Here is a 14588-nt window from a genome sequence, read left to right as displayed (position 1 = left end):
TTGTTTTGTTTTTGGAAACATCATCTAAAGTTTGGTGAATTGCTTGTTTTTCAGGAAGCCAAGAAGGGACCAAGTATATTCAAAACCTTCAGGGCCTGTTTGCGCTTCCCTTTGGTAGGACAGCAAAGCCAGCTCATATCGCAAAGGTTAAGATGAAGTTTCGCTTCTTAGGAAAATTAATGGCCAAGGCTATCATGGATTTCAGATTGGTAAGTTTAGGATGGTTTGCTTTTTGCAGGTTTGGTGTAGAATGTTCTGTGCAAGTACCTCAGTCTCCTGTAGTTACTGCTATACTTCAGAGCAGTGCTTCTCAAACTTTAATACACATATGAATTACTTGGGGATTTTGTTAAAAATGCCAGTTCTGATTCAGTTGGGCAGGGGTAAGACTGTCCTACTGTCCAAGATTCTAAGTTTTCCTATCAGCTCCCAGGGCACGCCCAATTGCCAGGTTGTGGACCACTCCTTGGGTAGCAAGGATTCAGATAATCAGGCTAGTTAAGGTGTTATTAATTATTTATTTTTTAGAGTCTGACATTACCTTTTCAATTCGGTAGGAAAGTTTGTGCATGTAACTAAACTTCATTAAATTTACATTAGAGTGCTGTTGTGAAAATAACCCAAGTGATCAGCATTCATAGAGGTTGGAATGTTTCTGGACATTTCTTCATTTCTTTTTCTCTTGAATTTCTGGCCTCAAGCAATCCCCTCACATTGGCCTCCCACAGCACTGGGGAGGTACAGGCACGAAGCCACCATGCTCTTCTCCCGTTTCCGGAGGCACTTTATCAGTATGTTTAATAAGACATTTTCACCTGTGGCCAAATTGACAAGTTTACAATTTCACTTTAACTGAAGAGTGGGCAGTTTATCAGTTAAGTTTAGAAGTTCCATTTAGTTTGCTATTTTAAATATAGTAAGTTTTTTCCCTTAACATTTTTTGCTTTGGGATATTCAATAATACAGACTACAGTGGAGTTGCGTTTAGAGCCCCAAATCAAGAGAATTAATCAGTTTTGTGTAGTGGGAGAAATAGTTCCTAACTACAGAATTTTCTTTCTTGGGGATTACTGGACCTATTAATATTTAAATGATCTCCTGAAGTGCCTTAGATGGAGGTAATGCTGGAAGCTTAGTGTGACAGTGAAAATATTATGCATATTCCGTTTCAGGTGGACCTTCCCCTTGGCTTACCCTTTTATAAATGGATGCTACGGCAAGAAACTTCACTGACATCACACGATTTGTTTGACATCGACCCAGTTGTAGCCAGATCAGTTTATCACCTAGAAGACATTGTCAGACAAAAGAAAAGACTTGAACAAGATAAATCCCAGGTAGGCTTAGAAGAAACAGTCGAGTGGATCAGGTCTTTATTTTAGAAAAATGAGGCTTTTGTTAAATGGTTTGTATTTGTCTCAGTTGTTATAGTAATGTTTTATTTTAGGAGATTTTAATTCTTTTATTATACTAACTAAGACATACGATTTCACAGTGGGTCACATGACCTATACTCAGAGCAGGTTATAAACTTCTTGATTAGCAAATAAAATACAATTCTAAATCAGACCATAAATAAGAACTCTAATGTATCTGGGCAGATATTATATCATCTTTTAGTAAGCATTTGAATCAGTAAAACTATTCTCAGAACAGATTTATTTTCAAGAAAGGTACCTTAATTTAGGAACAGTGTTGTTTCAAGAGATCTCAGGAAGATATTTTTTAAAGGTCACTGTGAGTGCCAACAACTATTCCTTGGTAATACATGTTGAGGTTTCTCTGTGACATCTCATAGATAACCTTGAACTTCATATCATTACTGTGTAATTTTAATGTATATAATTAACAATAGATAAATTACTTAATCTGAGATTAATAATGGTTCTGTATCTGGTATTAGAAGAAAACAAGGTTCTATTTTTTTTGTGGCACAAACCCAGAAAGCTTCTGTTTGGACTGGTAACTTGGACCAATATTAAATCAACCCTCATTTTATAAATAAGTAAGAATAGCACATTGAGATTCTGTAGTGAGGGAGAGTGTCACCTCTCCTGATGAGGTGGAGAGGATCTTACAATAGAGGGATAAGATTTTAGAGTGCCTTTTCATTAGAAGATTTGTAAGGAGATTCACTTTATCCCCCGTATTAATTTGTAATTCTGTGGTGCTGTTTCGAAAAGTAAGTCTATTAAGAGAAATTGGTATTCAAAGAGGCTAAGTCCACTTTTCTGTACAAAATTTGTCATTTTAGAATTTTTAGAACCATTTTGGTTTTCACTTAACAACTTGGTAAGTTTTAAACTATTACAGTGTTGTTTAGGATTATCTCTTAGGTAAATAATGGCAAAACAAAAAAAGGAAGAACAAAAAAGCAAGTAAAACAGGAGACTCTGTTTTAGGTACCATATATATGTTAATTTATTTAACCCCAGCAACTACCATGTGAGATTGGGGTATTGTTATCTCTATTTTACTGGTGAGCAAACCAGGGCAGACAGGCTGAGCAACCTGCCTAAGGTCACTGACACACCTAGAGAACACAGAGCAGGAGCTCAAACCCAGGCTGTCTGCATGCTTCCACACCATGCAAGCTCTATTATATGTGCTTGTCTCAAATGCAGTACGCCGCCACAGTTCTCTTGTCAGTAGTTTTTGTTTGTTTGTTTGTTTGTTTTTGAGATTTGTTCTATCCTTTATTATTCCTGATGTTGTCAGTTTAAAAATAGAAAATGAATGGCACAGAATCCACACTCCAGAAATTGACATAATAACCCACTGTGAACAAGAGCATGAGAAATGGTGACATTCTGAAAAACCACGTCCTGTTTCTTTAATAAAGTATAGAGATGGGGCAAGTTGTCCTGGCTCGGATTCTACTTGGTAGCTTAAAGTCTCTAGAGATACGGAAAATGTGCTAGAATTTATAATGTCCTAGAGATGTTTAAAGGGAATTTACATTAGTTTCTCGACTTACTATGTAAAATCTAGAGAAACTAATGTAAATTCCCTTTAAACATCTCTAGGACATTGTAAATTCTAGATTCCTGTCTAATAACAACACTTTGTAATGCACATCTTTACAAATAAATTTACCAATTTCCTTGGTAGCTATGAGAGGAGACTTTCCAATAGTGTAATAGTAATCACCTTAATCTGTGACAGGGAGTATGAGGATAGTTTTGAGAACTTACCAGTGGGGGAACATGAAAATGGAGAACTTTTTTTTTTTTTTTTTTTAATCTTTCTGCTGAAGAATACCTCAAATGTAAAATAAAATGCCTCCCTTTGGAGGACTTCAAATGGCACCTAAAATGGAGAGAGGCTTAAAAGTGGGTTTTTGCAGAGAAGCAAAAATGGACATAATTTTGTGACCATTTACTTTCAATCATCTGCTGCCTCCTTGGTATTCTGAATTATTTAGAATCCTAAACAGCATTTAGTTTGCTCTTTAAAAAATGACTAATTAATTAATCAGAACATTCTAACTATTTCTAGTTTAAATGACTTAATTTTCTGTACCTTAATTGTTAGCCTATAGGAATTTCGTACACGGAGGCATTTCCAGTTTGGAAAGCCATTTGTCTTCTTTCTCCTAACTTGATGTCTTCATTTTTAGATGGAATTTACATTTTGGTATGTAGGGTTTTGATCCTTAAGTTTAAAAAAAATTTACATAGGCCTTTTATAATCTTACACATTTTTAAAAAGTGAGTAATAAAGATTTTTTAACATTTGTCTTACAAAGTATTGCTTGCCTTTTTCTTAGGGATTTCTTGGAACTTTTTTTTTTTTTTTTTTTTTTTTTTAAATCACAGTGTTGCTGCATGGATACAAACTTGTTATGCATCAGAGACCTGAAGTAGTTGAATGAAGCCTCTGCAGGCTTCATTCTGTAGACTCGAGCTTTGCAGGGGGAGAAAGTTAATCACTATCACTAGATAGTACGTTTTTTATATTTACAATTTCCCAACTGTATTATCAGTATTTGCTGTATACTTATACAGTATTGGATTCAAGATTAGCCTAGAATTAATGAAAAGTTTGTCTAGTTCTAGGGTCCACATTCTTAAAATTAACTAATATGCAACCTATTATGCACTTACTGTGAAATTTGATTTGCATGTGCTTAAATTGAGCAGCAGCATCCCATAATGAAGAAGGACTTCAGCCCTCTTTTCTTATACTTACTTCCTTTGTGATCTCAGTGACTTGTTCATATGTAGATTATGACCAGGAAAAAAATAAAGAAGCTATGAGTTAAAGGAAACCATCAACTTTATTAGGATATCTTTTATTTTGTTAAACAAAAAACTGTGAGTTAATTTTGCTTGATACCATTTCTCCCCCATTTGTGTTTTTTAGACCAAAGAGAGTCTACAGTATGCATTAGAAACCCTGACTATGAATGGCTGCTCAGTTGAAGACCTAGGACTGGATTTCACTCTGCCAGGGTTTCCCAATATCGAACTGAAGAAAGGAGGGAAGGATATACCAGTCACTATCCACAATTTAGAGGAGTATCTAAGAGTATGTAATTGTGCGTCTTTGGGGGGTAGGCCAGTTGTGAAGACAGAGGACTTGGCCTGATTGTACCTTGCTTCTGGCTGCACACGCTATGGCTTGAGACCTTCCGCATCCCCAGGACCAGTGCATGAAGGCTGCTTGACTCAAGAGCTCTTTGCTCTTAAGTGCACATATCAGATATTTCTTGTCTTATATAACCTTGAATTATTTCTCCTCAGGCTTGAATGCTGTCTAATTACACCACATTTTCCTAGTTTAAAAAATTAGTGAAAAGAGAGATCATTTGTGTTCTTACTAAATTGCGTTTTTGCATTTCCATCAAGGCAGCTACCTTGACAGAGTTTATTCCAGGCATGCGCAGTGCACACTTTTATGTTTGGTGACACCTTTCAAATTACTGACTTATGGGCGAGGTGCAATGGCTCACACCTGTAATCCAGCACTTTGGGAGGCAGAGGCAGGAGGAGGATTACTAGAGGCCAGAAGTTCAAGACCAGCCTGGGCAACAAAGTGGGGGCCTCATCTCTACCAAAAAATGCAAAAATTAGCTGGGTGTGGTGACACGAGCCTGTAGTCCCAGCCACTTGGGAGGCTGAGGTGGGAGGGCGCTTGAGCCCTGGAGTTCAAAGTTACAGTGAGTCAAGGTTGCACCACTGCACTCCAGCCTGGGCGACAGAGCGAGACCCTTTCTCTTAAAAATACATATATATATATGTAGACAGGTTGGGTTCTAAGAACTTCACAGGATTTAGAACATTTTACATTAAAAATTAAAAACCTGGCCGGGCGCAGTGGCTCATGCCTGTAATCCCAGCACTTTGGAAGGCCGAGGTGGGCGGATTACGAGGTCAGGAGATCAAGACCATCCTGGCTAACACAGTGAAACCCCATCTCTACTAAAAATACAAAAAATGAGCCGGGTGTGGTGGCAGGCGCCTGTAGTCCCAGCTACTTGGGAGGCTGAGGCAGGAGAATGGCGTGAACCCAGGAGGCGGAGCTTGCAGTGAGTGAAGATCACACCACTGCACTCCAACCTGGGCGACAGAGCAAGACTCCATCTCAAAAAAAAAGAAAAAAAAAGTTAAAAACCCTTAATAGTGGCTAATTGTGATTCTTCAAACATTACCTTTAATTCTCAATAATATTTTATCCTCTTCGGAAATGCTCATTTGATTCCCATCTAGTGAGGCAATATATAACTCTATGGCATAGGTTTCACATAAATAGATTTTTAAAACGCACTAAATATATATATGGCTGGACACAGTGGCTCATGCCTGTAATCCCAGCACTTTGGGCGGCCTAGGTGGGCAGATCACGAGGTCAGGAGTTCAAGACCAGCCTGGCCAACATAGTGAAACCCCATCTCTACTAAAAATACAAAAATTAGCCAGGTGTGGTGGTGCACACCTGTAGTCCCAGCTACTGAGGAGGCAGAGGCAGGAGAATCGCTTGAACCCAGGAGGTGGAGGTTCCAGTGAGCCACTATTGCGCCACTACACTCCAGTTTGGGCAACAGAGTGAGACTTCGTCTCAAAAAAAAAAAAAAAGCATGTATATATTAATTTGTGATGCTTGACTATATTTGCCAAATTCAGGAAAAGTAATTTTATTTGAACACAAATTGTATTTTAAATTACAACTATATATAGATCCTTATTACCAATGTTTGAAAAATTTGTTTTGGTTTATTCCTGACATGGGGTGGAAAGGGCATTGGATTTAGGTCAGAATGGCCACCTACCCCTTGAACTGACCTTTCCACTAACTTGCTGTGGGACTTTAGATGGAGCCTCTGAAAAACTTCATCTCCAGTTTCTTCATCAGCTTTAAAAGAGAGAGAGATTATAGGTTAAATAATAACCGGCCGGGCGCAGTGGCTCATGCCTGTAATCTCAGCACTTTGGGAGGCTGAGCCGGGTGGATCACGAGGTCAGGAGTTCAAGACCAGCCTGACAAACATGGTGAAACCCCGTCTCTACTAAAAATACAAAAATTAGCCAGGCATGGTGGTGCACACCTGTAGTCCCATCTACTCGGGAGACTGAGGCAGGAGAATTGCTTGAACCGGGGAGGCGGAGGTTGCAGTGAGCTGAGATCATGCCACTGCACTCCAGCCTGGGCGACAAAGCGAGACTCTGTCTCAAAAGAAATAATAATAACAACCAAAATCCCCTGTTACTTAACAGTTGTGTGATTCATAAGTAATTCCTTTTTAAAAGTCAGTGGGACTGTCTTCTCATCCTGTTTCTTCTGACTTTGTGAAAGCTATTCTTCCATCTTCCTAGCAAATAATGAGTTAACATTTAGATTGTTGGACCAGTAAGAGTTGCTTTTTCTTACCCTCCAATTGCGTGTGACTTCATTTCCAGGCTTTGCCTACTTCTAATAGGAAGCACACACTGCAGACAGGTTGGGTCTAAGAACTTCCTAGGATTTAGAACTAAACATTTTACATTAAAAATTAAAAACCCTTCATAGTGGGTAATTGTGATTCTTCAAACATTACCTTTAATTCATTTTATCCTCTTGGGAAGTTCTCATTTGATTCCCATCTAGTGAGGTAATATAACTCTATGGCATGGGTTTAACATAAGTAGATTTTTTAAACATACTAAATATAAATGCACATGGCATTTTTTTACGTTTTGTTATTAGTAAGAGCCCCACATTAGATGTCAACCTGAGGTTTTACTCATGTAGTTTTCTGGCAGGTATTTTAAAGACTTAATAACTTATTTATTCTGTATTAAGTGATTCAGAAGGGTGTTTCACTGTACTTTGCCACATATTAAATAATAAAGAGATTTGAAATTTTGTCACAGTTCTTTGAAAACTTTCTTTTTGCAGCTGGTTATATTCTGGGCACTAAATGAAGGCGTTTCTAGGCAATTTGATTCGTTCAGAGATGGATTTGAATCAGTCTTCCCACTCAGTCATCTTCAGTACTTCTACCCGGAGGAAGTGAGTAGCTTATGTCTAAAAAATGGTCATACCTATAGTTTTAGTGGAATGTTTCTGTGCTGCCTAGTCAAAGACGGTATTGTTGCACAAAAACAACAAAATGGGTGTTTGATAGCATGGGATGGTTTGGGAAAGACAAGGAAAGAAAGAATTCCTGAGCAAGTAAGAATGTTAAGTAGGTGTCCTCTCTTAGATTGGAGGAGCGGGTTCCACGCGTGACAGAGTAAGCATAGCATCTTTGTCAGCCTAGACCCTCAGTGCCATTCAGTGGAGAATGGGGACTTGTGTGGTGTGTGGCATGTTCTGCATGTTTCTGTACTGCTGTGGAAGCCAAGAGACATGGAGGGGCCTTTACTTTATTCCTTAATGAAACTTCGATTCGATGAGACATTGTTTCACAAAGTTAGTCCTTGAAGTTTTAAGAAACTGTTACAAATTATCTAATTGCCAAATACAGAGAATACTTCTGAGAATGGAAGAAATTGATTTATGTGCTTGGTTTTCTCTAGCCATCTGTATTAGTCGGTTTTCATGCTGCTGATGAAGACGTACCTGAGATTGGGCAATTTACAAAAGAAAGAAATGTATTAGACTTAGAGTTCCACGTGGCTGGGGAGGCCTCACAATCGTGGTGGAAGGTGAAAGGCACGTCTTACGTGGCAGCAGACAGGACAAGTGCTTGTGCGGGGAAACTCCCTTTTAAAACCATCAGATCTCATGAGACATATTCACTATTATGAGAATAGCCTGGGAAAGACCCGCCCCCCCATGATTCAGTTACCTCCCACCGGGTCATTCCCACAGCAGGTGGGAATTGTGGGAGTTACCATTCAAGATGAGATTTGGGGTATGGGCACAGCCAAACCATATTACCATCTTTCTCTGAAGTGCCAAATCTCAAAAGAAGTGCTCACTGGTCGTGAGATATAGAAAGGCTCTAGAATGTGTCCAGTTTCCCTCCGTTTTGAAATCTTTTTATTTACTGTTTGAATACTAGTTTTAGAGTGTACGTCCACTACTGACTGAATCTGTAAATTTTTGATTAACTTAATATCTTAATCTCAGTTATATTTGTGTCTACTTTGATTTACTACTTTTTTTAAGCATGTAGTGTGCCTGATACTTGTAGGCACTGCTTGTCACCTGGAATAGAGTCATGGTCCTCACCACTTGCTGTATAACCTTATCCAAGTTACTGTATCTGATAGGACTGTTTATCTGTAAAATTGGAATAACCCCTGTCAGAGTAATGGAAATTAAATAGGCTGGGCACAATTGGGAGATGGAGGTGGGAAGATCACTTGAGCTCAGAAATTTAAGATTAGCCTGGGCAACATAGTGAGACCTCGTCTAAAATAAAAATAAAAATTATTAGCTGGGCATGGTGGTATGCACCTGTAGTCTCAGCTACTTGGAAGGCTGAGGTTGGAGGATCACTTGAGCCCAGGAGATCATGACGGTAGTGAGCTGTGATTAGGCCACTATACTCCAGCCTGGGCAACAGAGCAAGGCTTTGTCTTTAAATATATAGGAGCAAACAGTGAGCAGTATATAATAGATACTAAATTTCATTGGCCTCAAATTGGATTTTCTCGAAGTATGCAGTCTTCTACAAGTCAGCAGTTAACCAGAGGAAAGGCATGGTTTTAATTTGAAACCAATGTTAGATTTTCTAAGGACATGAAAGCATATATTGCTTTCTAATATGCCCTCTATAATATCTAGGTTGGTCCCCATACAACCAACCATATGGCGTAGACATGCCTCTCTACGAAGTGTAAAGACCTACCCATTTGCTGTGTCCTAGTTCAGCTTGCTTATCCCACTTCTTTCTCCAGCTCAATGTTCTCTCCCTTGGCATCTGTTACTGTATACTTTTGTGTTTCTGAAAGCCAGGATTTATAAAATCTCCCTGATTAGAAGCAGATTGTCCATTTAAAGCACCTAAAGTAATGAGACGAAAGGAAAACTGAAATCAAGGGTCATCAGGTGTTTTTGGTTTGAGAGGAGGGGTTTCTCCAGAACCAAGTCCCTACAGATGGGCAGGGTGCTTAATAGTGTACAGCTAAAAAGGAAGTGGAATTTCTAAATTTTTTTTTTAGAAAGAGGTCCCAAGCAGAAAGTTTTAGTACTGAGACTGATACTCTTGTGTGGTACACATAGACCTTTATTTTCACTCAGGTAAGCAAATGTTTCTTTCCTAATTCTCTTTACCCTTATTTGAACTCACAGCTGGATCAGCTCCTTTGTGGCAGTAAAGCAGACACTTGGGATGCAAAGACACTGATGGAATGCTGCAGGCCTGATCACGGTTACACTCATGACAGGTGAGTACTGGGCTCTGCCGGGTTTTCTATTCATTCTGAAGAATGTGGAGAGGGGGGTGTGTGTGTATGCACACATGCACACGTGTAAACAACAAAAATTGGAGTGGTTCATTTGAAAATGTGTCTGCCTGTTAATGGATGCTTGCTTCTGTTTGGCCTTACTTCTCTCAAGATAGGAAATTAAGACCCAAGGGTTTCTTTCTCAAGTATTTCTGTGAAAATACTAGGGGTTGGGGAAGACAGATTTAACCCTGTTCCCCATTATTACACATAGTGAAGCAGAAATATCTGTACAGTACCAGATCAGGTCTGTCTTATTACAACTGTAATCATTCCATTTTAATTCTAGTCATAACAGAAACAAATTTGATTGAGTACATTGTAATGGAAATACATGTGTAATTTAAAAATGCTAATCTATCTAATTTTGACGTCATGTGATGCAATGTGATTAAAACTCTAACCTGATGAAATAATTGTGGTATATTTATTTCTGTTATAGTCGGGCTGTGAAGTTTTTGTTTGAGATTCTCAGTAGTTTTGATAATGAGCAGCAGAGGTTATTTCTCCAGTTTGTGACTGGTAGCCCAAGATTGCCTGTTGGAGGTGGGTACGATGTTGATGTTTAGCATTTATTCTACCTATGGGTGGGTTTGTGAGTGTGAAACTTCAGGACCATCAGCAAGAGATTCTTTATCTCACTTGCAGTGCCTCTTAGTTATTCCAATATCATTAGAGTACATTGAGACCACTAGCAGGGAAATTCGTGGGGTTTGTCTTAAATTGAAGTGGGATTACTAATACATGTGTGATGCTGGTTAGATAAAATTCCAGGCCATTTGTACATTCTAAACTCTTAGTTGACTTAGATGAGAATGGATTCTAAAATCTGGTTTTTCAGATTGAATCCTAATATAAGTTAAATTGGTATTCTATTGTTTTTGGTTTGTTTTGTTTTTTGAGACAGGATCTCACTCTGTCGCCCAGGCTGGAGTGCGGTGGCGTGATCTTGGCTCACTGCAACCTTTGCCTCCTGGGCTCAAGCGAGATCCTCCTGCCTCAGCCTCCTGTCTAGCTGGGACTACAGGCACAACACAGCACCATGCCTGGCTAATTTTTGTGTTTTTGTTGAGATAGGGTTTCTCCATGTTGCCCAGGCTGGTCTGAAACTCTAAAGCGACTGACTCAGCTCGGCCTCCCAAAGTGCTGAGATTACAGCCGTGAACCACTGTGGGTATTCCATTTTAAAAATCAGAAGGCATAAAGAACTGTTGCCTCCATGTTACATAGCGATTTTTTAAATGATAAAGCAGGTTCCTTGCACTTACTGTATATTGAATGTGTAATTGCCAAGCAAGAAAGAATGCCTTGTGTATAATATTGTACAGCAGAGCGGTGGAATGTTTTCTGATAGTTGATGTTTTTTAAAAACTTAAGTTCCTTGTCTGTCTTTTTCTCTTAATCAGGATTCCGGAGTTTGAATCCACCTTTGACAATTGTCCGAAAGACATTTGAATCAACAGAAAACCCAGATGACTTCTTGCCCTCTGTAATGACTTGTGTGAACTATCTTAAGTTGCCGGACTATTCAAGCATTGAGATAATGCGTGAAAAACTGTTGATAGCAGCAAGAGAAGGGCAGCAGTCGTTCCATCTTTCCTGATCACAACAAGAAATGCAGTGTCTGCCTGTTACAGCAAAAGAAACAAATCATGATTTCTTTTCTAATGTATCACCTGAGTCAAGGAAACATGTTACGCCTTCTTGTTGTAGGAAAAACGGCTTGCAGATTATAAAGAGACATTTGGTTGATATTCATTAATGGCCCCATGGACTTAAAGTGATCAGGCCCTAAAACGTTGTTGTGATGAGGTTTCTTTAGCAAGTTCTTGTTTAAATTATCATTTATTTGATGAGTGAAGTTTTTAACATGCTTTGCTGTGTGAAATTTAAAAAAGGGATGTTTTTCCAGGCTGGAACAATAAATGTCGCTGTGCAGTTTAATTCTGGGCTGTGTGTATCCATCTAGCCAAGTCTGCAGTTCTGTTTCCTCCAAAGTCAACTCTTGTACATAAGTACAGAAATTTAAGCTCACATGTATTTGACAAATATAGTTTAGTAGACTAGCTCTATGTGCTTTTCACTTTCCTCTGATTTTCTCTCCCTGATTCATTATTGTCTGTGCAGCTCACAGTTGTTTTTGTATACAACTCACAGTTCTCCAATTTTCATTACCCATGGGCTCGTGACCCATGGGTTCATTGTCCCATGTTCTGTCCAGTTCAGATCTAATTTAAAATTCATTGGATGGAAATATATTGAATATAATTCAGCTTTTGTAACTAGGTAGACTTTTCTTATAGTTTAGTTTGAATATAGTTTAGGGTATTACTGGCTTTTTGCCAGGTGACACACTAGGACTGTTTCCATGGCAATTCCAGCAGCAACAGCCTCTGGAGTGAGACAGGGAAAGCTCATTTGTTTCTTTTATGAAGGTGAAGAAGTCTACAGCTTGGGCTGGCCGGTATTTATTATTCTGAGGCCAGAGCATTTTAAATTAATGTAAAATTTTTAAACAGACTAAGCAGTTTTCCTTCCCTGTTGGAGTAAAAAAAAAAAAAAATTTCTCTTTGTTTTTGTTTTACATTTTTGTTCATAGTCTTCTTTATTCCACGCTCCTCTTCCCCTTCTCCCAGTGCTGACTTGGGACAAAACAGTTCAGCCTTTGTCTCGACGCAGATAAAAGCACCTGTAAGCAATGCTGTCCAGTCGTTTTATGTGCTGATTTCTCAAATCTGCAATAATCCATCAGGTTAATGTTTTTACCTGAAAATAAAGAAAGTTTGCTTCACCTTTTTGTTTATAGTTTTGTGCTGTACGCATAACTTTCAATTGTATAGATGTATTTCAATGCAAGGAAATCAGCGTGTCTCCATGATTCGCATCATGGCTGATTTTGCTATTCAAACAATTTATAATAACAACTTGAAGAACCTAAAATGTGAAGAGAAAATGGGAGGAGATTCCTTCCTAAGGTCCAAAATTAAGCCTGTGGCATAAATTTGAAGGAATTTTCCATAATTCATCTCCTTGAAAATAAGAGATGTGCTAGTTTTTTGTTTTTTGGTTTTTTTTTAATTGAACTTTGAGAAATCAATTTTCTTTGACTGTTCTGTAAGTCTTATTTCATTGACATAGGGCCTTTTCCCTATCCCACCACCCAAAAGAAACTCAGTGGCTTGTTTGACATAGATTGCTGTGTCAATTTACACTTATATGGCCTTATATGGAAACGTCCCCTCCTGAGAGTTCACTTGGGTAGTGACCCCATTAAGTGGAAGGGAACTGTCAGAGGAGTTGGGGGCAGAGGAGTCTCTGCCTGTCTCTGCAGAGACTGATGAGTGAATGGCTTTTCCCTGAAATCCAAGAACGGAATTGTTCCTGCAGTTTCACCACTAAACAGCACAGTTGCTGAGCAGCTTCATCAAGTGAAATTAAAGAATGAAACCATTTGTTTTCAGCTGTTCTGATACTTTCCTGCAAACTAAGCACAAGGATTTTTGTGTGAACATAGCATTTTGTTCCTGATTTTTTAAGGGTTCTGTTAAAATTTAGACATGTGTAAACAAAATAATGTTTCATCTGTACTTGACGTTTTATCCATGTTGTGGCCCTGGCAAATTTGGCCTCATCGATTCCAGCTTCTAATAAGTATATATGATGATTTTGACTCAAACTCTAAAGTCTTGAGTGTTTCAAAGTCTGTAGTTATCTGTTTAAAAGCCTCAGCCTTTAGCTTATTCCTCCTCCAATACACGGGACCTTTGGCTAATTTGGGGCAAGAAAACTCAAAGCAATCTCTCTTGGCAGAGGCCTTATTGCATCAGAGGGAAAAAGTATATACTTCATTTGCTGTAACTCCAGTTATGCCTTAAATTTATTTGCTTGGTAATCCTATCAACAAACACTAATTTCTTAGTATACTTTAAACACTTAGTTCGATAGCAGCTGAGATTTTGTTGTCCTTTAGTTCTTGCTGAGATGGAGTCAGTCAGATGTTAGTCATAGCTAACACCGAATTTGCGTTGTCATTTAGACAGTTACTGATTTGATCTGCTTTATACATGAGAACTTATTTTTAACTATTCTACTTTAAGAAAGAAGAGGTAGCTAAATGTAATCCCCTCTTCCTATGCCCCCAGAAAACTGAACTGTAAGTTCTAGGTAGACTAATTGGGAGTGGACATGGAGTTTTAGATGCCTTAGCCAAACCCAGCAGAAACCTTTCACACAGTCACTCATTATAAGAAATGCAGATTTTTCTCTTCTCATGCTTGTCTCTGGTTCCCTGCATTTGTAGTGACAGAACTTTCTTTCACTAGCAGGATATAAAGAAAGTAATTATGCTTGGAGTCCCTCTTTACTGGGTTTGAGTTAGGTACATAACATGGAAAGGAGTGGTGCTTTCAAATGAATGTGACCACTCCCTATTGTGGAGTGACTTCCCTAGGGCATCCTATACATCCTAACACAGAAGGCCAAGGGACAGAGCACCAACTTCGGTATCCAAGAAATTAGATCCAAAACTCTTGATTCTCCACACTGAGGACTGTCGCGAGTAAGTTGTAAGTTTGCTGTCTTCCTTCTGGCTTAGCAGGTGCTGTGGCTGTACTCTGGACTCCCGTCAGTGAGCGTGAGCTCAGGAAATGGGAGTGGAGTCTATTCCAAAAAAAAATGTGATGAAGTTTTTCATACAAGTGCATTCATATG

The 14588-nt window shown here is 38.8% G+C and overlaps 1 protein-coding gene across 50 annotated transcripts in view; it reads left to right on the top strand.

Annotated features, from left to right (window-relative positions):
- TRIP12 (thyroid hormone receptor interactor 12) overlaps nucleotides 1-11822 on the top strand; it is a 154478-nt gene extending 142656 nt beyond the window's left edge. For all 50 annotated transcript variants that reach the window (XM_077957735.1, XM_077957733.1, XM_077957734.1 and 47 more), the window contains 7 exons: nucleotides 55-209; nucleotides 1173-1337; nucleotides 4366-4530; nucleotides 7378-7491; nucleotides 9724-9818; nucleotides 10321-10424; nucleotides 11285-11822. In XM_077957735.1, coding sequence (XP_077813861.1) covers nucleotides 55-209; nucleotides 1173-1337; nucleotides 4366-4530; nucleotides 7378-7491; nucleotides 9724-9818; nucleotides 10321-10424; nucleotides 11285-11481 — 995 coding nt within the window. In that variant the 3' untranslated portion in view covers nucleotides 11482-11822. The remainder of the gene's footprint in view (nucleotides 1-54; nucleotides 210-1172; nucleotides 1338-4365; nucleotides 4531-7377; nucleotides 7492-9723; nucleotides 9819-10320; nucleotides 10425-11284) is intronic.
- The last annotated feature ends 2766 nt before the right edge of the window (nucleotides 11823-14588 follow it).

The sequence above is a fragment of the Macaca mulatta genome, chromosome 12 (genome assembly GCF_049350105.2).
Source record: "Macaca mulatta isolate MMU2019108-1 chromosome 12, T2T-MMU8v2.0, whole genome shotgun sequence".
NCBI classification, from domain to species: domain Eukaryota; kingdom Metazoa; phylum Chordata; class Mammalia; order Primates; family Cercopithecidae; genus Macaca; species Macaca mulatta.
Note: the sequence above shows the minus strand (reverse complement) of the source record. Positions and strands in the feature narration are given on the sequence as shown.